Below are 27,402 nucleotides of genomic sequence, written 5' to 3' on the forward strand. Positions count from 1 at the left end.
CCCTTGAACCTGGAATCATACTTTTTATAATCTATAGACCAAAACACATCACCACAATAAACTTAATGTATACAACATTGCAATATAGCAACACATTTAGAAACGCAAAACAGATTTTAAAAAGATGCAGTAGTGTTTATTACAGTAGTGTTTTTTATTCGTATTTCCATAGTCCCTTTAAAAAAGAAGGAATAGTAATAAACAATGACATTTTCTGATTATCTAGGTGAAGTTTTTCTCCAGCAGTCTAACTGGCTAGCTAATGTAATTCATTTTATTAAAAGCTAAATTAACCCCTTAAAATCCCAGGCTTATTAAATACTAAGGCTTATTATTTGGTAACTACTGTCACGATTGGCTCCTCCCACTCCATGTGCTTTTTGTTTTGGTCTTCCATGTGCGTTTTTTTTTTTGGTTTAGCCCCTTGTTTCATGACTCCTGATTGTCTCCACCTGTTTTCCACCTGTCCCTCGTTTTCCCTGTGTATTTAAACCTTGTGTTTGCCCTTTGTGTTTGCTGGTCTTTGTCTGAACTGTTATCTGCTGTGGTGTTTGTACTGTTCTGGTTGTACTGTTTGTTTGTCATGTCTGCCCCTCGATCAATCCGTGTTGGCTCTATGACCCTAAACCGTCTTGACTATGACCCTGGATTTGCCCTTAATAAATCTCGCTTACCTCAGCACATGCGTCCGCCTCCTCGCTCCCCGTTACAACTACAGGGACTTCAGTGCAAACAGTCGGCCTTTCGGTTATTTTAAAATGAATGTGTTGTCCAGAAATCAAATTGCTCACAATGTTCTAAGCAGCAATATACATCAACACAAAGATACTTAGAGGACAGCATGATGAAACTTCTAAATGCAGAGGATGTACATGCAAGCCTAGGCTTTCCCTACTCTTTCAGTTATTTAGTTTGGAGTCATTCGTGAACATTATTAAAATTTCAAACTACACACAATGCATTTATGGAAATTTTGCTGCAACAGCCCAGTTTATATTCAGTGTTGCTGTGATGACACAAAAAGCAACTCATTTACATTAATTCATCCAATTAAATGACGCATAATAAAGGGCTATTGTAACACTTCCCTCTATTACTGCTGTCTCTGCTTCTTGGCCTCTGAATATTACCAGAACCCCACTCTGGATCACATAACCACGATCTCCCTCACATGATTCTGCATGGTCTGCCTAACCTGACTACTGATTACACACACACACACACCTGTTCCTTGTTCTTATGCTTGTTAGTTTAGTATTTAGGCAGGGCCTTTAGCTTAGCTTCTTTGTGAAGTATTTCCTTTGTTTTCAGAGCCATACCAAGCTTTCCATCTGTTGGTTTGCCTTTTCTTGTATGACCATTGCCTTGTTTGTTTTTTGACTTTGCATTTTGCCTTGCCCTTTCAGTGTTGGGCTTTCTGGTGATATAGCATTGTTTGACATAGCATTTTGGACTCCCCTCATGGTTACTGTTTTCATGTAATGGCTTTTGAACTTGGACTGGCTGACCATGATTTTGAATCCCTTTATTAATAAACCCATTTTACTTTATTGTGATCTGTTATAAGTGGCCATCAGGGAAAAAATAAAATACAAGGAAAATATGGAGGATGGGCCATTTAACAATAGCTCAGTCAGTCTGCATTGTGCTCAATATAATTGCTGAATAACATAAATATAGGATATAAATATAAGATATAAAAAGAAAATCATAGATTTTATATAAAATTTAAAATGATTTTGTCATTTAAGACTACAGGTGGATATTTAGGTTCAAAAGAATCCTAAAAGAAAGTTTTAAAATGAAACCTAAACTAATTCCTTATAACTTTGCATACTCACTATAACTTGCATAAACAATGTAATTCAGAGAAGTTTGTTTTGAAATTGAACCAGGGGTCACAATTTCTACACCACAAATATATCCATTTTATTTACTACCCCAAACCACCAGTGAACCTCTGCATGTCTTCTTTCAGATCTACCAGAAAACAAAGTCTCAGACTTCAGGCAGTGTATTCATAAACATTTTCTGTGGAGATTTGTGAACATTTCTGACTGAACGGAGCATTTCACACTAAACTACTATGGAGAATGTGATGACACATTTTGCATTTTATGAACTCGTTGCAGCATGTTTATGAAAGGTAGCGTTGATGTCATTTTGACAAAAGTGCTTTCTGAGTTCGCAGAATGTCTACAAATCTGCAGCCCATTTGTAAAATGCAGCACCTGTGTTGTCATTTTGATGGAAGTGTTTTCAACATTTTGCAGTTTGTTTTTATTTGCAGTTTGTTGGATCTTTTCAGCCACCCTAAACTACTCTAAATGACCGTTTACATTTTAACCATTTAATTATAAAAGGAAACCAAGAAGAGTTGGTGGAATTCTACAGAAGTCTGGAGAGGCCATGAGGTACATGTAATTTTCTGGATTGTTATCTTGAGATAATGAGTTAACAAAGTTGTTATCTTGAGATCACAAGATAAGTAACTCATTATCTAAAGATAACAATCAAAAAAATATAGCAACAGGCCTCTGCAAACTTCCACAGAATTCCCTTTTAAAGGGAGAACTTTACAAAGTGTTTGGATAAACTGTTTAAAATGAGACTCAAATCTGTTTTTTCACATTTTTTAAAATATTTAAATTCATAATGTTTCAGTGTAGATACATTTGCCTTTAATTTTCAGGTGTATTCACAGATAATTGTTACCATTATGGATTTACACAGGCCTACAGAGATCACCTGGTGTAATGGCTTAATAAATGACAGATATTTAGAGGTATGGTCTGTGCCTAACTGAGCGCCCACCTAGTCACCTGGTATTTTTATGAAATGAGGACCTTTTTGTTTTTGTTATGAGCACTGAGGTCTCCTACTGGCTTTGCTTTGGCTGAATATGCATTCCATTGGCTGCTGTATGCTGCCCCAAAAATAAATGTAGGAAACTGGTGTGTAGGATAAAAAAAACTTTTGACATATTCATAAATCTTATTGAAGATGTCATAAAGAAATTGTTTGATTTTTTCAAACAGTGTACTGCTTCTTTCAGCTTTCCATCTTGCCTCTCTCTCGTGTTTCACTTTCAGAACCTGGATTGCCATTTCCATCTCTTCTCCTTTTAGCAGTGACCTCAGTTTCCTTATCTCTTCCAGTCTCTTAACTTCATTCTCTTTCAGGATGCGCTGTTTCTCTTCTTCTATAGCTTTCTCAATCTCCTGCAGCATCTCTGTGGTGTAGTGTCCTCCACCGTTTCCAGTGACCATCTTATCAATCTGGTCCAGAAGCTGGATGACCTGCTCTGGATCCTGATCTTTGTTATTGAACACATGGTATCGCCCACTGTATTTCTTGATGACATTCAAAAGCTTCGGGCTGTCACGTACAAACTGATGAACATTTTTCCTTTTCAGTTCATCACCGTGTGTGAACAGTACCATGGTGTACTTGGAGGTTTCTTCACCAAAAATCATCTGAAATAGATTTACTGTTTCTTCCTCTTCCTCTGTGAATCTACCTAACCTGATTACAACTAAAAATGCATGTGGACCTGGTGCACACAGTGGAAGGCACAGCTTCATCTGACTGACCACCTCATCTGAACTTAAGTTAGTGTCAAACAGACCTGGAGAGTCGATAACCGCTACTTTTCTTCCATTCACATTTCCATGGACCTTTTTGCACTCTGTGGTTACAGAGACTGAGGAGAAATCAGATGCAAATGCCTTTTCCCCCAAGATGGTGTTTCCTGTTGCACTCTTGCCTGCACCAGTCTTCCCAACCAGCAGAATCCGAAGCTCCTCATTTACTTCTTGCCCTGGTGGACCAGTAAATTAGTTACACCTCTTGTTGCTGTTAAATATGTTTTATATTACATAAATAAGGATGCATTTATACCAATACTTGTCTTATATATCAGCCTGACACTATGCTGTGGTACAAGTTAGCAAAGCTGCTGCAGCTTAGTTTCTCAGCATGTTTGCCCTGCACTTCAGTGAGCCGTAGGTTATTCAGAATAAAGCAGCTTTATTGATAATTGTCTGTAAGGGAAGCATTTTATGTAGCATGTCATTTAGTCTGAGCGTTTTTGTACAGTTTGAGCATATAAATCGGAGGTTTTGGTCAGTTGACAAAGATTTACTCAAACATACAAAATCGCACAGTGAAGGTCTGGATGTAAAGGACAATCAATTACAGCTCAACCAACCAAAAAGACTCAAGATGTAAAACTGGACAAGTGTTGATATATATAAAACTGTATCGTGCCTTCCACCCGATGACTGCTGGGATAGGCTCCAGCACCCCCTTGCGACCCTGAGGGAGGAGTGACTTAGGAATGGATGGATGGATGGATGGATGGATGGATATCTCAACACTTATATATATGGGTTTGTTCCAAAATGACACATTAATTTTTTATGATATACTTTATGCTTATGTCACATTTATTAAATAAATAGAAATGGGTTTTCTTAAACATTTTTTTCATTAAAAACTCCAAAATGAATGTTCTCACATTTTGAAATGGAACCCTTTAAATGTACATTCAGCTTTGTAATTATTGGCACCCTTGGTAAGGATGGAACAAAAAGGTAATTAAAAATGTCTTTGCGGTTAATTAGCTCATTATCTCACTGAAAATGTGACCAAAAAATACTAATCTTTTTATTGATTTAGTCTGTTGATCTAATTAATCCAAGAAAACAAAAACCCTTGTGAGTTTTTAACACAACCACATGGCAAAGTTCCTGGCATTACTAGAAATTCTTATGTACACAATGACTGAAGAATATTCCTATTTATGTTTCAGTTTCAGTCACCTGAGTGATCAGGAACTCTTAAGTAACCCATGACTTACCTTTTCACTGGGGTGTAAATATATAACCGACACACAGCTGAATTCTCTCACTGATTTATCAACAAGAGGAACATTAGGCAATACACAATATTCAGAAATGGCAATGGCTATAAAATACAATAGCAACACAACCCAAAATATCCATATACTTTATTAGGGCAATAAGTGAGAAGTTTAAAACAGCCTGAGCTGTAGTGAACCTGCCTTGAAAAGTATTTTTTCCGCACACAGTAAGGGGGATGAATAGAGATTTGCAGACGATTGTAGCATTTTGGAGTCACCAAAACTACAATTAGACACCATCCCCATGCCCATAAACTACTTGAAATGCTACTTTTGAAACTACTTTTTTTCACCCAACCACAAACGTAAGTGCCAGGTGTTTGCTAGACACTATTAAAACTTTGACTGGACTCAGGTTCTGTGGTCATATGAGGCAAAAATAAAGCCTTTTTGCCACAAAGACTTTTTGGTGTAAAAAGAAGGATGGTTAAGCAGAAAAGAACCAAATTCTTGCCGCTAAGTATGGTGAAAGATTTGTGATGTTTTGGGGCTCAACCTCAAACCTTAAAATCTTGGACTCAATGGCTAAGGCTGTGCTGTGGCTGAATCTTCCTGCAGGACAATAACCCAAAACAATGGAACAAAAATGGATCAGTGACTACAGACTCAAGCTTTTGACATGGTCAGCCTAGTCCCCTGACCTAAACCCCAGAGAAAACCTGAGAGGTGGGCTGAAGCATAGAGTCTGAAAGAGAGAGCCCAGGACCCTGGAGGATCTGGAGAGATTCTGTATTAAGAAGTGGTCTCAGATTCTTTGCTGTGTATTCTCCTATCTCATTAAACATTCTGTGAAAGTTTTTTTAAAACTACATACCTTTGCCACTCTTAGGGCTCTGCATCTTGGAAGCCTATGGAGAAAATTCAAGTCAGTCTTATCTAATAGAGAATTTAGAAAATATTTTTTCATATAATAACTTATTCATGGATATCTGAACTTTTGATTTCATTCTGTTCATGTGTTCTCTTTTTATCTCTTTCTTTATCATTTCACGAGTACTAAAAAAAGTGAAAAAAAAAAAAAAATATATATATATATATATATATATATATATATAAATTCCACATTTGAAAAGTATGAAAATTATATGCAATCTAAAATAAACAAACAAAAGACCACTGGCCTGTTCATTACTGTATTACTCCAGGTGTGCCATGTCGTGGCACTTACCTCCAACCCAGCAGCTGCCACGATGACTAAACATGTCAGCAGTAAAATGAGCCGGGTCCTGCACGGCGTTGACAGCCCTGACCTAACCTGTCGTATGAAATCTAGCAAAGGACCACACAGAAAGGTTTATGAAGAATACATTCACCTATTTAGGTTGTAACCTGGATATGAGTATAGCCTACTCCGCATCATTTTAACGATCGTATAAACTGTTAGACTCTTACCAGCCATTGCGATGGAGGATGTCTATTTTCGTTTTCACACATGAAGTTTCGTTTCTGCTCAGCCCCATTCAGGCGGTGCGTCGCTCGCCCGGAACCATTGTCTTTTGAATTCGTACCGCCAGGGAAAGATATTCTCGAGGCTCTGGTCTCGGGCAGGCAGGGCTTCGTGGCGAGCAGCGCTCAGTGCAGAAGAGGGAGAGCTGAAGGCAGCAGGACGGAGCGAGCATGGCTTTAAACCTCACCATCAACACCAGCAATCCTCCTCTAGGTAAAACACCACATGTTTGTCTTTCAGTGGCGTAGCTGCTTGAAGTTAAATGCGAAAACGTGGCGTGAGCTGTAAGAGCAGCTCGAGTTGAGTGACAGGTGGCGCATATAGCTAAAGCTACGCGTTATCCTCATGCCGTCGTGGCATAGCTGGTTTGCTAGTAAGCTACATTTAGCTTGAAAATGTCTCTGTCCCAGCGCTCCAAGCACTTGACGAACAGGAGAGTGTTCAGTAAATTGTTTGCGTCTTGATGAAATTGTATGTAGGGTAAAAACGATCAGATAAACGTTCCTAAAGCTTTCCATTCATCTGTAAACTTGACATTGTTTCATAACTACGTTTCAGATTGACTGGCTATCTCTGTTGGCCGGCTACAAGTACGCTGGGAAAAGTTGTGGGGTTTCAAAAATAACTTTTCAAACAGACTTCGGTTACCTTAGCTAATTAGCTGCATAGATAATACTAAAAATAGTGGATTGTCTGTCTGGCTGAATGATCTAGACACCTTAGCTTCAAATAGTGCCACCGTTCGTTAAGAAACGGTATTACTGGCTGATGCAAGCGAGTTGAAAAACTGGTTATGTGAGTGTAGTTTAATGTTTTTGTATTGTATAGGCAGTCCTGAGGCAGTCCTGTGACACTCCTTACATCGCACATTGACTGAAATAAAGACATTAACCCCTCAAAGCTCATAGGGTTCAAGTGCAATTTTTTTTCCTGTCATACATCATATCAATCATCAACCTAATGAGAAGAAGCCCTTTGCAGTCTGCAATAAATGGCTCTTGAACTCTCTGAGAATGAGGCTGCTTTAGTCCAGGCTAGTCAAATTATCTTGCTATGAGTGCTGGCAGTTGTGTGCTCTGAAGGCTCTTTCTGCAATCACTTGAAAAACAACCTCTTAGGTTGCTTTTGGTTTGATTCATGTAGATGATTGCATGCTGTGGTGTCATTTGCCATTTGTCATTTTGATGTACCCGCACACTGAAGTACAGAAAGAGAGGCCTTTACTGGACTGAACTGTAGAGCTGTGGTTGTATTTGATTGAGAAGTCACTCCCCAGCTGCCTCCCTCAGCTGCAGTGCAGCTGCTGCTGTGTCATTTTCAGATAAAATGTCTTTTGGCAAAATGTATCAAAATGTTCCATGCCCTTCTTTTACCCCCTCTAATCAATGTTTACTGTTCTTTGAATTCTCTGCTGGAATATGCGCTTGGAATTAAGTGGAACACGTTATTCTTCTTAGTACTTTACATACCACTCATTGAAATACCAGTCAGTACTCAGATATGAGTATCCTCCAAATGTGTTCTAAAATAACGTAGGGTGGAGTTGCACAAATGTGGCATAAACGTGGAGCCAATCAGTGAATAATTATGTCAGTAAACCATGCCTCCTAAAGAGTTCTATGGCTCTTGAATGTGGATGGTTAACTGTGTTGTCAAAGCTCTGCTGAGCATGGTCTGTGAGTGTTATGTGTTGAAACACCATGCCCGTACAGAAAGGCCATTGGATTGTTTGCTCTTTTTGTTTAGAACTGTTCAGCCATGCAGTGCTTTTGGATGATATATAGAAGTATGTGATTGTCAAAATGGTACTACAAGAAAAACAGACACCCGTGAAACAAAGTAGTATGGATCTGTAATCTCATGAGGATGTCTCTTTAAATGCTTCTACTAAAACTGCTGAATAACTTGTAAAGATGTGATACTGTGACCATGTGGCTGATTAGTGTTTTTTAGTAACTGAAGTCCCTCTGTCTGCCTGCAGGGGCACTGTTGGCAGCAGAGCATGTGAAGGACAGCGTCAGTCTCTCTGTGCAGGAAGGCAAGGACACCAAGCTCCATGTCTCTGAGTGAGTATCCTTATTTTTAAGCCAAATATAGGCATGTAAGTGCATATTCTAGAGAATACAAAGCTCTAATAATAAGTGTTATTGGAGAGGCTTATCAAAGACATTCATATAGTATTCTCAATTAACATTTTTTTCTTTATTCTGTCTTCTTTTCAGTCACGTTCAGTTTAATGATGTGAACTCCATTTCACGTTACCTTGCACGTGTGGCTCCTAGTCTGGGTCTGTATGGGTCCAACATGATGGAACAAACAGAGGTCAGGGAATAGTCATCTCATATGCCCCTCCATAAAATGGAGTCTAAAGTGTTTTGTAAGTGAGTGTTTCATAGCCTTTCTATGTTGGATTTTCTCTTTTGTCCCCTCTAGGTGGACCACTGGCTTGAGTTCAGTGCACGGCGTCTCAGTGGGCAATCAGACTTGGCTTCTGCACTGGGGGAGCTGAACGCAGCATTGGCCTTGCGTACCTTCTTGGTGGGCCATGGCATCACCCTGGCTGACCTCTGTGTCTGGGCTTCCCTTAAAGGTAAGAGATTGTGCCTGAGTGGTCCAGTATGTAGACTTTATGTGTCTTCTGATTCTGAATAATATACTGTTATCTAAAAACTACATAGTAGCCAGTGCCTTGATGCAAGACCGTTGTCTGTATTTTCATCTTTTTGATAGAGAACAGTATGTTATACAGTGTCAGAAACCACATAAGCAAGCTATAGTTCACAGTATTACTGTACTGAAAAATGTGAAAATTACTGTAGTCTTGGGCAAGTGTGTGGTGATGTAGATATGCAGTTTGCACAATGCTAATTGGTTGGGTTAAAGTTCCCATTACTTGCTAGCTACGTGAGACTCTGCTCTAGTGCAAAAACAAAGAAGCAGACTTCGTCTACCAAACATGTTTTGCTGATTGACTGCCTACACGATTAAGAGGAAATTTGGGTAAATTAGATTATGGGCCAGACTATTGCTTTATGTCGTTTCAGTACTGCTCTTGGTAGTGTAAAATTGTGCTTAATGTCAAAGTTTGTGTTCTGCTTGGTCTACAGGAAGTGGGGAATGGCAGGCCACACAGGATAAGTCTGGCTCTTTCCCTCATGTAAGCCGCTGGTTCTCTTTCCTGAGCTCTCAGGTGCCCTTCAGTGATGTGGGCAGCAAGTGGGCTAGTAAGCTCACTGCCAGCCAGACTGCTGTAAGTCTTATGCCATCTCCGCCGATCATTGTTTACTTCTTACTTTTAAAATAACCTCACCAACCATATTTAATGTATTGCCAATGATAAGATTATTTATATATATATATATATATATATATATATATATATATATATATATATATATATATATATATATAAAATCTCACTGCCATGGTTTGTATTTAAGGCTGTGGAAAAGGAGAAGAAACAAGATGTTGGCAAGTTTGTGGAACTACCTGGAGCTGAGATGGGCAAGGTGGTGGTGCGATTCCCGCCTGAGGCCAGTGGGTGAGTGACCAACACTACACGTGAGAAGTGGTTTAATACTGTTTTCAGTTATGTGAAATAATAGGTGGTTACATTAAAATGTCCTGTTTTGTGCTTATGTGTGCAGGTACCTGCACATTGGCCATGCCAAGGCTGCCCTGCTCAACCAGCACTACCAAATCAACTTTAAGGGCAAACTGATTATGCGCTTTGATGACACAAACCCTGAGAAGGAAAAGGAGGACTTTGAGAAGGTGTGAAGCTTCTGCCAATGTTATCTATTGGCTGTTGCCTCTCCAGTTCCCTAACTGTTTTCTAAAGTATTTTTAAGTATAACACATTAGAACTTTCAGAAGTTCTCATATAGCCCATAAAGTAAGAAGGTGCTATGTTGTGCTGCAGGTAATATTGGAGGATGTGGCCATGCTGCAGATTAAGCCAGACCAGTTTACCTACACAAGCGACCACTTTCCCACCATTCTGCGTCTGGCTGAGCAGCTTCTGCAGGAGGCAAAGGCTTATATTGATGACACGCCTCCTGATGTCATGAAGCAGGAGAGGGAGCAGAGGATCGAGTCTCGCCACCGCAACAACTGTAAGTGCCTGCTGTTGAAACAAAAATGTTATGGAACTCGCACTGTGTAGAAATTTTGACTTTGTGTTGGTCCTACCCTTAGTACATAACGTCAGTGAGGCACTTAACGGGTTTCTGTCCAGAGCAGCACTATTAGTTGTACCATCCCCCCACCTTCTATTCCTTTTTTCTCTTTCTCTATATCTCTAGCTGTGGAGAAGAACATGCAAATGTGGAAAGAGATGAAGGCAGGTACAGATTATGGTCAAACCTGCTGTATGAGAGCTAAGATTGACATGAGCTCCAACAATGGCTGTATGCGTGACCCTACCCTTTACCGTTGCAAGAACGCCCCCCACCCTCGCACCAGAAGTACTTACAAGTGAGTTTACATTCACATACACCTTGGCTCGCCAATATAAGCTGTAAATTCATGTAGTTTAAATGTGCGCGGTTTTGACTGTCAATGATGTATACTTTTTTGCGATATTTTGTGTGTGTGTGTGTGTGTATATGTGTGATATGTGAGAATTTTTTTTTTTTTTTTTATACAGACACACACATTTAGACAAACTGTTATTGTCTGGCTAATACCATGTGGTTCTCTACAGATGTTTATTAAAATAAATAAAATATTGCCAGCTGCCATGTTGTCACTGTTCTTCTACAAAAGTTTGCCCCTTTTGCTTTCTACTGGAAAGTAGATGTCATGAGTTTCTTTGTTGTTTACCTGATTGAAAACATTTTATAATCTTTCCTGCTGCTGTTCAAAGTATGTGTGTGTGTATGGCCTGTAATGAAGTGCAGTCTTCCATAACCGTATTGTACACTAGCCATATTGCACAGAGCGAATCGAGAATCAGGTTTTGTTCAAACATGAAATTGGCAATCAGCCAATTATATGTACTGTTATATGATAATTATGCATAACTCATTGTGTTAAAATGCTGGTTGCCTTTTAATTGTAGTGTAGTACTTTATGTGATTTGGGTTATTTTTTTATAGACAACTGATTTAAAAATGTGAAAGGCCTGTTTGGCCTATTAAGGAGCATGTAGTGTTGTGTATGTAAGTTTGGCAAATGAAAGTGCTGGAAATGTGCTGGTATGATTCATGTTTATTTATCCCATATAGTGTGGGAATCAGTCAGACATTGTGCAAAAATAATCGTAAAAATTTATTATTTTCACAGTCTGCACAAATCTACATGGCCTTTGTGTGTTTTGTTGCCCGATGAGCGTTGGCCACACACACTGCTTTGTTCAAACAGTCCGTGTTTCCTCCTTGTCTGCAAACTGTTTGCTGACCAATCTCTCAATCCCTCTTTTCCTCCAGAGTTTACCCCACATATGACTTTGCCTGTCCCATTGTGGACAGCATAGAGGGTGTGACCCATGCTCTTCGTACCACTGAGTACCATGATCGAGACGAGCAGTTCTACTGGGTAATTGATGCCCTGCGGCTACGTAAGCCTTACATCTGGGAGTACGCTCGCCTCAATCTCAATAATACTGTGCTCTCCAAGAGGAAGCTTACGTGGTTTGTGGACCAGGGCTATGTGGATGGCTGGTGAGTTATCCCAGATCTGTTTCCCATTGTTAGACATAACAACCTTGAGATAAAGGCTTTAAGTGTGTACTAGAAGTTGTGTTCTGTTTCTCCCTAAGGGATGACCCACGATTCCCCACGGTCAGAGGTGTCCTGCGTAGAGGAATGACTGTTGAGGGGCTCAAACAGTTCATTGCTGCTCAGGTATGTGCAGTTTTTGCAATGTTTTTAATTAGTTTCGTTTTGTTGTGAATTAAATTTTTTTCTTAAATTTTAAATTTCTTTGCGCAGGGTGGATCCAGATCTGTGGTCAACATGGAGTGGGATAAGATTTGGGCATTCAACAAAAAGGTAAAGACCCATGGCATTCCTAACTGATCAGATCTGCATCTGTGTCAGACTTTTCCGTATGTGTGCTCAACTGTCAGTTTGTACGCCTACCGCCTAGATCCAAGGGTTTTGCACCCATAGATCAGCACGCATAGAACCTTTTATACAGAGGCACATATACCAGACCATCCCAGCTGGAGTGTCAGAAAAGATATATCTCATTGAGACTTGGTGTACCTTGGCTTCTTGCCATCAATATTTATTCTATAAATGAATTTTACTTGTTTAAGAGGGAATTCCACAGATTTGAAAAGAAAAAATCTGGAAATTGAATCATTCATCACACAGGTGGTGTGGTCTCTCTGAGTGGTGTGATGTCAAGTGACTTGTCTGCAAGTTTCTTTACAACTTGGTATAGTTTTTTTTAAAAGCCATTATTATAACAATGGTGGTGATGAGATACGGGTGTTCTGATTTCTGCAACACAGAAATAGCCATTTCATGTGCTATGCAAATTTGTAATTTTGGTTATGTGAAAAATAGAGGTAATTTGCTTACAGCAACCTGCATGTACCTCTCCACCATGAACCATGATTTTTAAAAATGTATTTCAGTCTGTAACTTTATCTTAAAACTACAATGAGACAGTGTCTTAAGTGTCAGGTAGAATTCATGTGATACATTCATGTGAGGTAGCTTTGGTTACCATCACTGCCAATGAACAATTACAATTCAGTAAATTACTACAAAATTAGATGATTTTGCATCAAACCATTCTGAATGACTTTGTTAACATCTTAACTGTTGAATTAGGCAGAATTTTAAAAAAAATAGGTCAAATTCCTCTTTAAAGTTGCCCAAGGTTCTGCACTTTGTGCGCTACAAGAGGGCTCATATTCCTGAAGTGTGGTGTTTGTGCCCAGAACTCTCCTCAATCCCCTTCAGCATGCATGGCTGTGCCTCTTTGTGTGCTGTCTGTGCTGTCTTTCTTTCATCATCATCCTCTGTCTCTCATTGTCCTTAATCATCCGCTCTTTGATTTGCAACTCCTTAAGCCAGACGTGTTCCCCTGCATTGTTGTACGTTAATACATATGCAGCTGCTGTTTGAAACAGCTTAACCTCTCACATTTACTAAATAGTACAATAGCTGTTTGCCCTGTTTGATTCTTACCCTTTCAGAATCATTACCTGTCATTTAGGCAGTAAGGAATCAGCACTCTCTAAGAAGTGTTTTGCATTTTCTGCATCTCATTTCTCACACTAAGCATGCCTCAGACTCAAACGCTCTGCTCACTGGCTTCAAATCCGTCCTCCTCAGTTAAGCACCTCTTCTTGGTTGCAGTTAGACAGTCGTTTTTCAGCTCTTTCAGTTCCATCATTGCTGTTGTCTTACTCTTTTGCCACCCACTTTAGTTTAAAAGCAGTATTTTGGTGCTTATAACAAAGTGTTTGTCTGGAAGATCATCAGGTATGATGGTTCTGAATGGGAGATATTTTGGACGTTGTGCTGTGCCTGTAACTGTCCCTTTCAGACAGCACTTTGACCTTACACACAACTGAGTTAACTAGGCACACATTGTTCTGGCAAAGATTGGAATTGTTTAGTAATAGGGCTGCACGATTAGTCACTTTAAAAAAAAAAAAAAAAAAAAAAAAAAAATGTTTTCTCAATGTGAGTTCATTCAGTGATTAGTGAGAATGTATCTTTGGGAGTCGTGTCTAACATATGTGGAGAGTGAGTCGCTTGGCCACTATGCTGCAAAGTCAGTTACATAGTACATACTAGGGATGCAAATTTTGCTAATTGTTTTGAATGATGAGTGTTTAGTCGGTGATTAATCGTCAACTGACAAACCTAAAATCTCAGATAAAGCCCATGAAAACATTAAACCCAGCTCTGTGTTTGATGTAAATAAGGCTTTAGGTTTTATTGAATGAAAAATGCAGCTGAACAGATATGACATTAATTTAATATGGGCTGTTACTTACAATTACCACATATTGGCCCAAGATAAATACATATGCCCTACCACGGGCTAGCTTGAAATTCATATGCATAGTTTAAGCCTATGTGCATCATAGTAAGTCGCTTACACTGGCTGTTAGCAAACAAACACATTTGTAGGCTATGGCTTAAGACTACAGCCAACACAAGCAGCATGTGTTTTTTTTTTTTTTTTTTTTTTTTTTTTTTTTTTTTTTTTTTTTTTTAATTATTATTATAAAAAGTTCACTTGTGGCCCACCTTTGCACTTGAGGCTAAATATCATAGCTGCAGTAATGCTGCTGTGAACTACATGTAGAATGGTTATTTTTTTTATATATATACTTTATGTATTTATTAATGGCTCTTGCACTACCGTTTTAAAATTAAATGGAGTCAAGGAGTTGCATCCAGTGCCAGTGGTCGGAGTCCAGCCCTGAAAGCCCTGAGTTGTAGGGCTACCAGAACAAGTTGAGCTGTTGCGCTTTCATGGACACAATTCAGAAACTGCCATCAAGTTGAGTCCTAGTACACATGCATACATAGCTCAAAAACGGATCTATTCTTAAGTACAAAAACTACTATTCTTGTAAAAATACTTGCAATTTAATTAATTATTCTCACTCCTGTTGTGTGTGTGTGTGTGTGTGTGTGTGTGTGTGTGTGTGTGTGTGTGTGTGTGTGTAAAATATGCAAAGCATTGAGGGGCCTGTTACAACAAACCTGCATCACCTTAAAGAGCTTCTTAAGTAATTAAATATATAGGCTTCAGTTATGTTAGGCTTACTTAGCTGTAATCTAAAGAGAGGGGAAAATAATTGCTGTATTATAAGCAAATGTATCCGCTCTGGCTTTATAAAGAATTGCAGTTATGTCCATATCGTGCAGCCCTAGTTAATAGTACCAGTGGACAATACAAACTGTGTTACAGTAGTAGGAGCTCCGTATGAAGAATGCATCTTGAAACATTTCCCATTCTGTCTAACCTGACCTGTCTCTGACCTTTTGAGCTCCACATGAGTGTTTTACATTAAAGTGCATCTCACTCTTCTGTTTCCAAGCTGCCAGTTAGCTGTAAAAAGGTACTCCTCCTTGTCCTCGTTCTCCTCTTGTTCGTCCTCCTCACTTCTCTAACTTTCTCTTCTCTGTCCATTTTCATTGTTCGTCTCATTCTATATTTCTGAACCTTAACACCCCCGAAACCCCCCCCCCCCAATTTATCTCTGTCACAGAAGCCAAAACTATACCTACAAGCCGTGTCTAGATGTGTGACTGTGCCTTTGATCAATGAGTCATAACTACCTTATTCTATATTATGAAAATTTTGCACAGTTTCTGTGATGAGACCTGTTTTTGCTGCTCCTTTTGGCTTCCCCTAATGTATTTGCCAATTTGTGTGGTTCCCTCCTTTAATACAGCTTCTGGCAGATTTTGTACACCACAGTATTCCACTTCATAATGCTAAATTGTGTTCAGTCATACTCATTTAGTTACTTTTGTGACTTATTGCACATACAAAAGATTCTGTCTTATGCAATATTCTTGTAGCCTTGAATTTAAATCTGAGCTGGTGATTAAGTTTCTGTGTGAATACTGATGTTGAGCTGCTGATGTAACTTTGTGAAACTTACACCTCTTGATCCTCTGACTTTTGTCAATAGCTTTCATTTGGGGTAAATACAAAATAGTTCAGCCTTCCTTGCGCTTCATGTCCTTCTCTCTTCCTCCTCCATGTCATCCCTTCACTTTTTATGTCGCATTTCTTTTCTGTGTTCTAGAGCCTTAGTTTTTTTCTTTTCCTCTTTTTTTCATTTTGTTTTGTTTTGGTGAAGTTTTGAAGTGGTGAACTGAACTTAATCTTGTTTTTTCCCTTCTATCTATCCTCTTTCTTTTGCTCTCTCTGCTGTAGGTCATTGATCCAATAGCTCCCAGGTACACTGCCCTGCAAAGCTCACAGGTGGTTCCCATTTCCATTCCCGGAGCCAAGGAGGAGCTGAAGGAAGCTGCTAAACACCCCAAGGTAACTATTGGCAGCCCAAGTAATGATGGTACCCAGTTCTGTACTTTATCCGTTCTGTGACAGTATATTCCTTAGCATTTAGTGTCAGCATAACCAATATACGTAAATAATGTGGAGAGCTGTGTTCATGAATGATCATAGATTTAAACGATAGGCTTTTCAGAATTATGTGGCCATGTTGAGCAATGTTTTAAGTTTAGTTTTCTCCTCTTTTGTAGAATGCAAATGTGGGGATGAAGCAAGTGTGGTATGGCCCAAAAGTGTTTGTGGAGGGGGCTGATGCAGAGACCTTTTCTGAGGGAGAGACTGTTACCTTCATCAATTGGGGAAACATCATCATCACCAAAATCCACAAGTAAAACTCTTGAGTGTAAACTAATTGGCACAGTTGTGTATCCACAGTGCCTACTACAGGACATACAGCAGTAGAATAACTTGCAAGTGATAAATACTGTGGAGGACCATTTTTTTCATTTTCATGCATTAGGCTTACTGGCTCCTTTTGTTTTTCTTTTAGCAGTGATAGATAAATTATTCCTTTACTGTGTCGTGTGTTCTGTACATGCTATGATTTTATATATATATATATATATATATATATATATATATATATATATATATATATATATATATATAAGGAAACACCCAAAAAATTGAAACAAAAATGACCAAAGTAGTTCGCTACCTAGCACTGAAGCTTGGACATCGCTCTTTTGCTTTATTATCTGCAGAGACAGCAATGGAACCATCACATCTCTGGAAGGCCGTCTGAACCTGGAGAATACTGATTATAAAAAGACTACCAAGATCACCTGGCTAGCAGACACCCTGAAAGCCCCCCTCATCCCCACCATATGTGTTACCTACCAGCACCTCATAAGCAAACCTGTGTTGGGCAAGGATGATGACTTTAAAGACTACATCAACAAGAACAGTAAGGTAGGTTTTGGGCTTGCTGCTTGGTGGCTCCCTTCATATTTACTTCTTCGTACTGAGAATTAGTATGTGGGACAAATATATGTTGATAAAAGGCACTAATTGTGTTGGTGAGAAATGTGGTGTTTTGTGTATTCTCAGACAGAGGAGATGATGCTGGGAGATCCATGTCTGAAAGACGTGAAGAAGGGTGATATCATCCAGCTGCAGAGGAGGGGCTTCTACATCTGTGACCAGCCCTATGAGCCAGTCAGGTTAATACTTTCCCAACCTCATATAAACCCCAGTAGTTCTGTGTGGGCATTATAACAGTGCACTTGGCTTCACTTGGCACTTGGAAGTATTTTTTTTTTTCTTTTGCTGTTAAACTGTAATCAGCACTAAACTTGTTAACAGTGCTAAACTCTAAACTTGTTATTGAAGAACATGTAAATTACAATGTGCTTTTCTGAGCATATCATGTGTATTAAAACATGCTGCTGGTCTGCATTCGGTCATTGCTATGGTAGCATAACTTTATTTATTTGGATTAAGTGCAGTGCATTAAGTGAAAGAAAATTTAAGTGTATTCATTGTTTTTAAAAAGTGACACACTATTATTATTATTATTATTAATTTTTTTTTTTTTTTTTTTTTTTACATCTTTTGAAAATGTCTAGGTATTGTGATGTTCGTTTTGCTACATTGCTTACCCCTGAACTTAGTTAACCTGTAGATGTTGACCCATTTGTCCAGTCCTCATAGCTGTAAAGAGAGTCCCTGTGTCCTACTGTACATCCCAGATGGCCACACCAAAGAGATGCCCACTGCTGGCTCCAAGGATAAGAGCAAGAACCAGCCAACTGCTAAACCTGTGAGTGCATCCATCCATCAGAAGCCACCCCATGTTGCTGATGTCTGATCTCTTCCATTCAGTTATGTAGTGAAAAATAACTTGTCTTTTTCATGCTCCTCCTCTTTTGTTCTCAGGTGAAAGCTGAGCCTGCCTCTCCAAGCAAATCCTCACCTGCTGCATCTACCAGCCCAACGCAAGCTGCCTCAGGAGATGCCTTTTCTCTGTTCTCCAGCATTGTGGCCCAAGGAGACTTGGTGCGGCAACTGAAGACTGATAAGGCCCCGAAAGAACAGGTGGACCCAGCTGTGCAACAGCTCTTGGCCTTGAAGGTGGAGTTTAAGAAGTTAACAGGCCAGGAGTACAAGCCTGGCATGGCCCCTCCTGCTTCATCTCCAGTGCAAACAAGCCCTGCCCCTGCAACCACTAGCCCAAGCCCATCCTCTTCATCCTGTCCTTATACACGCGTTGCTGAGCAAGGAGAGGTTGTCCGGAAACTGAAGGCTGAGAAAGCACCCAAGGTTTCTGTCTTTATTGTTACAGTATCTCTGGATCTCAGTGTCTGAATAACAAATTAGCCAACATTTTTTTTGTTTGTTTTGTTTTCCACTTTGTTTTACAGGACAAAATAGATGAAGCTGTGAAAGTCCTCTTGGCTCTAAAAGCTGAATTTAAACAACTCACAGGTCAGGACTACAAACCAGGCATGGCTGCTGCCTCTGGAGCTCCAACACAGCCCACTTCCTCATCCAGCTTGTCCTCTGCTGACATACATGGACAAGTTGCAGAACAGGGTGAGGTGGTCAGGAAGCTCAAATCAGAGAAGGCACCAAAGGTGAGAGAAATTTCTGCCAAGCTAGGTCTGCCTTGGTCAAGTATAAATGTTATTATTGTGTAGGAGCAACAACAGCTCAGCCACAAAGCAGTGGAGCAATGTAAACATGTTATTTGGAGCCATAAATTGTGCTTTGCTATTTGGCAGTCTGATTAACAAATCTGGATTTGGCAGATGCCAGGAGAACACAGCCCACAGCTATGCCTCTGTAAAATTACCTCTCAACACTATACTCCCTAAATGGAGTACTGTAATTTTGACTTTTGGCTGGTGATATCTGTTTATTGGTTCTCAGATTCACATCACTTATATGGCAAATGCTTAGTTACATTGTGTTCTTTTTTTTAAGATAATGTTTTCTATTGCCAATCTTTTCCACAGGACCAGATTGATGCTGCTGTGAAGCAGCTGCTGGCTTTAAAGGCAGAATATAAGCAAGTAACTGGTCAAGAGTACAAGCCAGGAGCTCCTCCAGCCAATGCTGCGCCAGCTCTAGCAGCCCAAGTACAGTCTGCCACTAAGCCCACAAAGACCAGCTCCCTTGACAATGCTGCATTGGACATTTACCAGCGTGTAGCTCAGCAAGGTGACCTCGTGAGGAAATTGAAAACGGAGAAGGCTCCCAAGGTTTTTCTCTAGGTTTTGTTAGCATTACCTCAATTCTAAGAAAATATCGCACCTGGGTAATTTTCAATATAAATATATATTTTTTCCCCTTACTTTTCTAGGATCAGGTGGATGCTGCTGTGAAACAGCTTTTAGCTTTAAAGGCTGAATATAAGCAGCAGACTGGACAAGAGTACAAACCGGGAGTGGCTCCCAGTGCTGCAACAGCTCCTGCACAGGCCAACCCATCTCCGCCTCAGTCAAGCTCTTCTCCTCAGGCCCAGGCACTGAATGCTCAGGTAGCCCAGCAGGGGGAGCGAGTTACACAGCTCAAAGCAGAAATGGCCCCTAAGGTAGGTACATTGTACTTTTCGCTTTGACATGTTCTCTTTGACAATTTGACAATTTACATATTATTTGAAAAGCTTTCAATATGTCCTAAAAAGGTGCTGAATGGTCTTAGTGTTGAATTTGCCCACTATATCTACTACTTTAAATATAAGAAACACTAATATTTTTGTAATGTTTGTAGTGTAGTTCCTATTAATTCACCCTTTCAATTTACACTGGAAGAATACAATTATTATAGAAATGCATCAAAGGTGCTCTACTCAGGATTCAGGCTCAAGATATTTTTCCCCTGATCCAGTATGAATGATTACTGTATTGATGGAGTAGAGCTAGAAGTTTAAATGACTAAACTGTTTGCTGATAGTCTTAGGCAGCAATGGTCTAGGCAGAGCATCCTTTGAAAAAACTTTCTCCATTTCATTGTATAGGAGCAGGTGGACACAGCAGTGAAGACCCTACTGGAGCTGAAAGGTCAGTACAAAGCGCTCACTGGAGAGGAGTACAAGCCAGTGAGCACTCCAGGAGCCCCAGGACACACAAGATCAGAAGACAAAAGCCGCAAGGAGCGGGAGAACGCATCCGAGAAACAACAAGGTGGAGGAGGTGGCCGCAAGCAGCAGAAAGGAGAGAAGTCTCAGCAGAGCCTGGACAGCGGGGCAGCAGGATCTGGAGATGGCCAGGGGCCCAAGAAACAAACACGGTATGAGAGAAAGAGGAAAATGTTAAATTTTGTAGACATTGATAACTTATGTCTTGTCCAAATAAATTAAAACAAAATCTTTTAGAGTTTGGGAATGATTATATGAATGGAGGCTTGAGAAAGTTTTGCTGTTGTTTAGTACAGCCATAACTGGTTTTGACCTCCAAAACTAAATCACGATCACTGCATTCATGTCTGATATCATTAAGACTATGTGCTGTGTTTGTGTACATTTTAGCAGGATTAAAGTACACGATTTAAATTCTGACTCATCCTTATTTCAGCAGAAATGTGTTTTGCTTGGTTGTCAACTTCAGAAGAACATAACCAGCCAGCATTAACAATCTAACATTTTCTAATGTCTTTGCTTTAGGTTAGGACTTGAAGCAAAGAAAGAGGAAAATCTGGCTGACTGGTACTCACAGGTACTGTGACATATGTCGTCTTTTGGAAATTATGGTTGTTCTGGGCAATACTGATAAAATTCAGTATCATGATATTTTCCAAATGTAATATGACATCAGGGTATTTTGGGATATGCTGGGTAAAACCAATAATGTAGTAATAAACCTATATGGCCTCAAGTCACCAATACTGAGGAAATAGCGCACAGACTGTCATCCAAATATTCAGAGCCATTGTTTTAATGAAGGTACACACGCTGGTGCTGACATTTGGTGTCGATGCACAGCAGCATTTGCCAACTCCGTTCATTTCCTCTGCGTCACAGCACTCCAAGTTTTGCCTTTACTACATTTAAATTAAAGCCATATAGAGACTACAGAAAGTGACAGTAGATTACATGAAATTTGACCTCTGTCCATGGTACATCTGGTGTGCAGTGGCATTTAGTCTGTCACAGATGCTTGCTACAAATATCAGGATTTTGTCTGTTAATTTTTGCTTAGTTATCTACCCGTCTGTGTGCTCTTCTGTGCTGGGGGTTCCTAAGCAAGATGGGCAAATATATCACCAAAACCGAAAAGCAGTATTCCAGTATGTCAATGTCATGATGTACCAGTATAAACAAAATATTGCCCAACACTATGACAACTTCTTTATATGCTACCAGGCCTTTTCCATTTCATTCATGTTGTATGTATAGTCAACCATGCAGAAGTTGGTATTTTTGCTGTCCCTTCATATCTGTCTGGATTCTGCTTTTTTTTATCAGGTTATCACCAAATCTGAGATGATTGAGTACTATGACGTTAGTGGCTGTTATGTGCTGAGGCCCTGGGCGTATGCTATTTGGGAGTCCATCAAAGAATTCTTTGACAAGGAGATTAAGAAACTGGGAGTAGAGAACTGCTACTTCCCCATGTTTGTCTCTCAGGCTGCTCTGGAGAAGGAGAAATCTCATATCGCTGACTTTGCTCCTGAGGTATAAAAATTCAAGTAAAAGTGAATTCTGGAGAGCAGTCTCAGAGGGAGGTCTCACATCTTTATCTACTTGCATGGGTTTTCTAGGTTGCGTGGGTGACGAGATCAGGAAAGACCGAGCTGGCTGAGCCCATTGCTGTGCGTCCCACTAGTGAGACTGGTGAGACCCCTTGCAGCCGTCTTATGACTTTGTATATCTGCAAACCAAATAACTCAATGCAAAAATGGTGTGTTTGCATATCTCATAAGTATTTTTTTTTTTTTGCGCAGTGATGTACCCTGCCTATGCCAAGTGGGTCCAGTCCCACAGAGATCTGCCAATCAAACTCAACCAGTGGTGCAACATTGTGGTCAGTCTCAGCCTATAATTTTGCTCCACTAATATACTGAACCTAGCCCTTGCATATGCTAATACCCTTCTTCATTCTTTCTTTCAGCGGTGGGAGTTCAAACACCCCCAGCCCTTCCTGAGGACTAGAGAGTTTCTTTGGCAAGAAGGACACACAGCCTTTGCCACCAAGGAGGAGGCAGTAGAGGAGGTTCGACAAGTCTAATATGCTTCAACAGTTACTTTTTTATTAGGCAATGTGAACTAAAATTACAGTTTAATATTGTTTGTTATGCATCCTCCAGCCTAGCATCATATCACTCAGTCTCATCAGAATTCATGATTTTATGTTGTTTTCATTCCTCATGACAATACACAGCACGCATTAAGCATCATTGTGCATCATATTGTCATGGAGAATCTGTAGCATCAGTGAATCATGATTGCTAGTCTGACCACTGACCTATAGGTTAATGAATACAATCAACAGATTAGTGTAACTCTTAACTTGGCTGTCAAATAACAAAACATCATAAAGAAAACTGTGATTTTTGTTTTTATTAAGCAGACAAGAGTTCTGACATGAGTAGTCTGTTCTCTTCCTTGTAATGTGTAACGAGTTATTGAGTTTTTTATATATATATATATATATATATATATATATATATATATATATAGTGTGTGTGTGTAAAAAAATGTTTGGCTTCCTAGCTTGTTGGCTTTCTGCCTTTTGCATTCCCCATTTAACTTTATTGAAACAGCCTGCTGTTAAAAAAAATATTCCATTCCAATGAAGAATGTCCTTCTACTTTTAAATCTTAACTCTTTAAACCACAAACTTTCACTCTAGAGACAACAGAGGCACCTCTGTAGGAGGTGTGTAACCATGCTTACAGTAAATGCAGTCATGGTTACATTTTTCATTTTGGCCAGAGTTTTCCTTAAACTCCCTCACACTATTTGTACATTTGTGTGGGAACAGGTACTGCAAATCCTGGACCTCTATGCACGGGTGTATGAGGAGCTAATGGCTATCCCTGTGGTCAAAGGCAGGAAGACAGAGAAGGAGAAGTTTGCAGGAGGAGATTACACCACGACAGTAGAAGTCTTCATCTCAGCTAGCGGCAGAGCCATTCAGGTCTGTACCCACAAACTGTACTGCCTGGAATATGAGTCATTTGCCTACTAGACATCCACATATATAGATAAATACCTCCATGTACACTACAGGCTGAAAAAGTGGAAGTAAGCAGTGATTAATAGCTTTAAAAATGCATTACAATAAAGTAAATTTGCCAACAATCAGCACAAGAAATATTCTGATGGCTGATGGCTATTCTGAAGTTAACCAGATTATTTAAGATTTTCCTAAATATTCCATTGATTTGCAGTACTGTACTATTATGGGGGGAAGTATAGGATATGGGGTAAAAACATCAGTTTTACACTGCCTCATGATGGCCAGTTTTTAATTATTTAGACGATTATTTATCTTATTTAACATGCCTGATTTGGTAAATCATGCCATTAGACGTATCTGGACATAAATCAGGCATATGTGATTTAGAGCTGCAATAAAAACTGCAGAATAACCACCAGGGGCAAAACACTTTAGAAATCAATAAATCAGATAGTGGTACAAAGTAAGTATTAGTTTTATGTTCATAAAAATAATACTCTGTAGTCTTTTTTTTTTGGGGGGGGGTATTTTCCATCCTTTTCCCCTGTAGTGTACATGTAGATATGATGTAATCTGATAAGATGATTTTTAGGTTCCTGCACTTCAATAGGGATGTATTAAATATACTTTTTCGGTTGTTCTCTCAGGGTGCAACATCACACCACCTTGGCCAGAACTTCTCCAAAATGTTTGAAATAGTCTTTGAAGATCCTAAAAAGCCTGGTGAGAAGCAGTTTGCGTATCAGAACTCATGGGGCCTCACCACTCGCACCATTGGTGTCCTGACCATGGTGCACGGAGATGACACAGGCCTGGTGCTGCCACCCAGGGTAGCCTGTCTTCAGGTACAATCTAAAGTCACAAACAATACCTCTTCTCAGTATTATTGAACTTCAGTAATAATCAGTAATTGAACATCATGGCCTTGAACTACCATGAGCTTCTCAATTATTCATCTTTGTTTTCTCAGGTGATAATCATTCCCTGCGGAATCACGGCCACTCTACCCGAGGCTGAGAAGGAGCTGCTGTTGGCTCAGTGCTCAAAGTATCTCTCCAGGCTGCAAAAGGTTGACATCAGGGTGAAGGCTGACCTTCGAGACAACTACTCACCTGGCTGGAAGTTCAACCACTGGGAGCTGAAGGTGCACATTTTCTGCTTAGATGATCCACAGTTATGCTGTCTAGACGTTCTTTTTACACTTTTTTTTTTTCTCTAATTCATTCTGCAATGCTTTAAATGCTCTTAAATTCAGGGAGTGCCAATTCGCTTGGAGGTTGGACCTAAGGATCTGAAGCAGGGCCAATGTGTGGCAGTGAGAAGAGACACAGGAGAAAAGATCATTTTACCTGACGCTGATGCAGAGAACAGAATTAAGTTCCTGCTTGAAGAGATTCAGAATAATATGTTCAAACGGTACACATGCATACAAATACATGTTATGAATCATTAGAACATGCAGTCTAAAAAAGCAGAGGGTCCTTCAAGTCTGAGGTTTTTATTCATTGACATTTTTCAGGACTTCATCCTAAAAGCTCTGTCTTGTTTCAGGGCTTCTGCTGATCTCAAAGAACACATGTTAGCAGCAGATACTATGGAGCAATTCCAGAAAGAGCTGGACCAGGGAAAGGTATATTAGTACTAATACAGTGTCTATGATCTTCCCTGTTGATTCAAAAGAAACAGTGGGCAAAACAGAGCAATGTGCATTATAACAACTAACTGTATTTTCGATTTTTGATTTATCAGATTGTGCAGATTCCCTTCTGTGGAGGAATTGAGTGTGAGGACTGGATCAAAAAGACCACGGCCAAGTAAGAGACTGTTTCAGCTTTCTTTCATATAAAGCCAACTTGTGCTTACTCACAACCATGTGTACATTATATAATACTACCCTATCAGAGAGAGAGAAAGTATTGTGCATGGTCCTGTTAACACCAACACTTCTTTTTCTATTGCCTGATCACAGGGATCAGGACCTGGAGCCAGGCGCACCCTCAATGGGTGCTAAGAGCCTGTGCATTCCCTTCCAGCCCCTGAAAACCCTCCAGCCCGGCCAGATGTGCATCAGTGGCAAAGAACCAGCTCAGTTCTACACCTTATTCGGACGCAGTTACTAAGAGGGAAAGACCTAGATAGAGCTCCTCACCCGTGCCCATTTCGAATTAACATCTGATCCATCTTAGAATGACAAAAGCACTAAAACTAATTGCTGTAACCTGTATTCTCACCTGCCATTTCTAACCTCCAGTCAGGACCACACTGGAGTCCTTTGCTGCTCTAAGGAAAGCTCCCCTCTTACTTCTCTCTGGCTACTCTCAGGACATGTAGGTGTTGCGTATAGACAGGTACATGTTTACAGTTACGCTGTCGGGTATAGAAGGAAATAGACTTGGCTTCTGTTATGGTGATTTAAATTATGCTAAAATGTAAAACCCTGTACATCTGTTCTTAGTACTAGTCTGGTACCTGTAATCTATAACATTCAGGTAATTCTAAACCCTACCTGAGCATCATCTGTAATAAAGGGATTCTTAATTTCTACTCTGCTTTGTTTACTTTTTTTGTCATTAATCCCATGACATTAGGTTTTAGTAAATGTCCACAAATCTTTGTTAGTTTTGTTCTTTCTTAATAACTGAGATGTCAACAGTTTAGTGGCTTACTGCTAGTAATGTGACTTCATACTTCTCTCTGTTCATGGCAAAGATTTTTCTCTGTGTAAGACTAATGCTCTCGCAACACAGGCAGCAAGCTTGGGATTATTTCTTTGCCTGTGAGGAAATCGGTTTAATGCAGTGTGATTATGAAATATATTACAGGATTTTTGCACTTAACACTTAACATGCACTTTGTTTGGAGCAACTGGCTTGTTTGGACCCTGTTCAACCAAAATGCAGTGATTCAGGCATTATTGGACCTCAAGTAGCTAATTAGGAACTTGTTTACTCCAGTTCAGATGATGCCAGTAGTATATTTTTTGTAAATGAGCAAAAGGAAATACTGTAAGTAGACAAATTAAATAAGTGTTTCACTACCCAACACTGTTCTCCAATATGAACTAATGACCCTCATTACTTAGATTCACCCTAATGTATAACAAAGTATCAGTGATCTACATTAACATTTAAAGGGCTCATATCGTAGACAACTGTCCTACTTTTTCAAATGAGAGAGTTTGATACTTAAGTGTAAACGTAAGTAATATCTATCAGGTTGACACACTTCCGATTTGTATTCCACCGGAGAAAAGAGATTTACCCCACAGAGTGTTTTGGGGGGTTTTACTGATTAGGAAGTTGTACGTTCTCTTCCCAGTGGCTGGGGTCGTTCAGCCTGCGGGCATGGGGTCATAAACATCAGCAGCGTGTCCACATGCTGGCGCTTCTTCATCAGCATCGCCCATTCTCCAGTGTTGAGTATCGCGTACAGGGGTCACACCTGTTTGGTCTACGTGGACGTTGTAGCTCTACTCCCAACAGTGCGGACGTACAGCGTCACGTGGCAGGCGAGTTGCTTGACAGCTGCTGTCCGTCTTTGTCAGCGTTTCCTAAGGGGACCTGTTAAGCAGGTCTGCAAACTCCTGATAGTAGTGGTTGGTGACGTACACAAAGGCATCCGAGGACCTTGTACTCTCAGTTAGGCTAGCATGTCCTCTAGTTTCCAGACCAGCTCTGAACGCCCGGTAGTACCGTACGCACAGTAACGCGCTGTCTGTCGGTCCCTCTGGCCCGCAGTTCATCCTGCACGTCACTGTGGTGGAAAGTGTCCTGTAAACAGGGGTCTTAATGCACAATGATCAGTACCGACTTTTAAACGCACTCTTTCTTCGTGTTTAAAGTTGCCGTCTAGGTCATGGCCACGCATTAGGATCTCGTTCCCACGCGTTAATAAGGCGTGGC

At 40.0% G+C, this 27,402-nt stretch overlaps 2 protein-coding genes and 1 non-coding gene across 4 annotated transcripts; 2 read left to right on the top strand and 1 right to left on the bottom strand.

Moving 5' to 3' along the window:
- Nucleotides 1–671: 671 nt before the first annotated feature.
- Nucleotides 672–6,460, bottom strand: LOC108425609 (GTPase IMAP family member 9-like). Its single transcript, XM_017694373.2, has 4 exons — nucleotides 6,317–6,460; nucleotides 6,093–6,193; nucleotides 5,739–5,772; nucleotides 672–3,820 (listed from the first exon to the last, which is right to left on the bottom strand). The coding sequence occupies exons 1-4, from the start codon at nucleotides 6,321–6,323 to the stop codon at nucleotides 2,832–2,834; spliced, it is 1,131 nt and encodes a 376-aa protein (XP_017549862.1). The 5' UTR covers nucleotides 6,324–6,460; the 3' UTR covers nucleotides 672–2,831.
- On the top strand, nucleotides 6,439–26,044 carry eprs1 (glutamyl-prolyl-tRNA synthetase 1). Of its 2 annotated transcripts, XM_017694532.2 has the most exons (35): nucleotides 6,542–6,584; nucleotides 8,353–8,437; nucleotides 8,594–8,693; nucleotides 8,805–8,961; nucleotides 9,479–9,621; nucleotides 9,812–9,912; nucleotides 10,019–10,145; nucleotides 10,294–10,486; nucleotides 10,676–10,847; nucleotides 11,801–12,034; nucleotides 12,133–12,217; nucleotides 12,305–12,364; nucleotides 15,391–15,411; nucleotides 16,239–16,349; nucleotides 16,568–16,704; nucleotides 17,081–17,288; nucleotides 17,427–17,539; nucleotides 18,021–18,138; nucleotides 18,255–18,638; nucleotides 18,740–18,952; nucleotides 19,334–19,579; nucleotides 19,681–19,911; nucleotides 20,338–20,609; nucleotides 20,983–21,034; nucleotides 21,784–21,993; nucleotides 22,080–22,152; nucleotides 22,263–22,342; nucleotides 22,430–22,531; nucleotides 23,303–23,458; nucleotides 24,148–24,345; nucleotides 24,471–24,644; nucleotides 24,756–24,916; nucleotides 25,052–25,130; nucleotides 25,250–25,314; nucleotides 25,470–26,044. In XM_017694532.2, the coding sequence occupies exons 1-35, from the start codon at nucleotides 6,542–6,544 to the stop codon at nucleotides 25,618–25,620; spliced, it is 5,055 nt and encodes a 1,684-aa protein (XP_017550021.1). In that variant the 3' UTR covers nucleotides 25,621–26,044. The 2 variants fall into 2 exon arrangements, with proteins under 2 accessions (XP_017550023.1, XP_017550021.1); XM_017694534.2 differs by lacking the exon at nucleotides 15,391–15,411 and having other exon boundaries at nucleotides 6,439–6,584; nucleotides 25,470–25,620.
- Nucleotides 20,717–20,845, top strand: LOC119264228. Its single transcript, XR_005130889.1, has one exon. It is a non-coding gene; the product is annotated as a small nucleolar RNA SNORA47 (small nucleolar RNA).
- Nucleotides 26,045–27,402: the final 1,358 nt, after the last annotated feature.

This window comes from Pygocentrus nattereri, chromosome 10, assembly GCF_015220715.1.
Source record: "Pygocentrus nattereri isolate fPygNat1 chromosome 10, fPygNat1.pri, whole genome shotgun sequence".
NCBI classification, from domain to species: Eukaryota; Metazoa; Chordata; class Actinopteri; order Characiformes; family Serrasalmidae; genus Pygocentrus; species Pygocentrus nattereri.

Bases quoted from the DNA above. Each gene is read 5' to 3' on its own strand.
- LOC108425609 (XM_017694373.2), bottom strand. The intron at 5,773-6,092 runs GTAAGTGCCACG...TTTTCTCCATAG, and splicing joins TGGCAGCTGCTGGGTTGGAG to GCTTCCAAGATGCAGAGCCC. The intron at 3,821-5,738 runs GTATGTAGTTTT...CTGGTCCACCAG, and splicing joins GAGCCCTAAGAGTGGCAAAG to GGCAAGAAGTAAATGAGGAG.
- eprs1 (XM_017694532.2), top strand. From the start codon at position 6,542: ATGGCTTTAAACCTCACCATCAACACCAGCAATCCTCCTCTAG. The intron at 12,035-12,132 runs GTGAGTTATCCC...TTTCTCCCTAAG, and splicing joins CAGGGCTATGTGGATGGCTG to GGATGACCCACGATTCCCCA. The intron at 25,315-25,469 runs GTAAGAGACTGT...GCCTGATCACAG, and splicing joins ATCAAAAAGACCACGGCCAA to GGATCAGGACCTGGAGCCAG.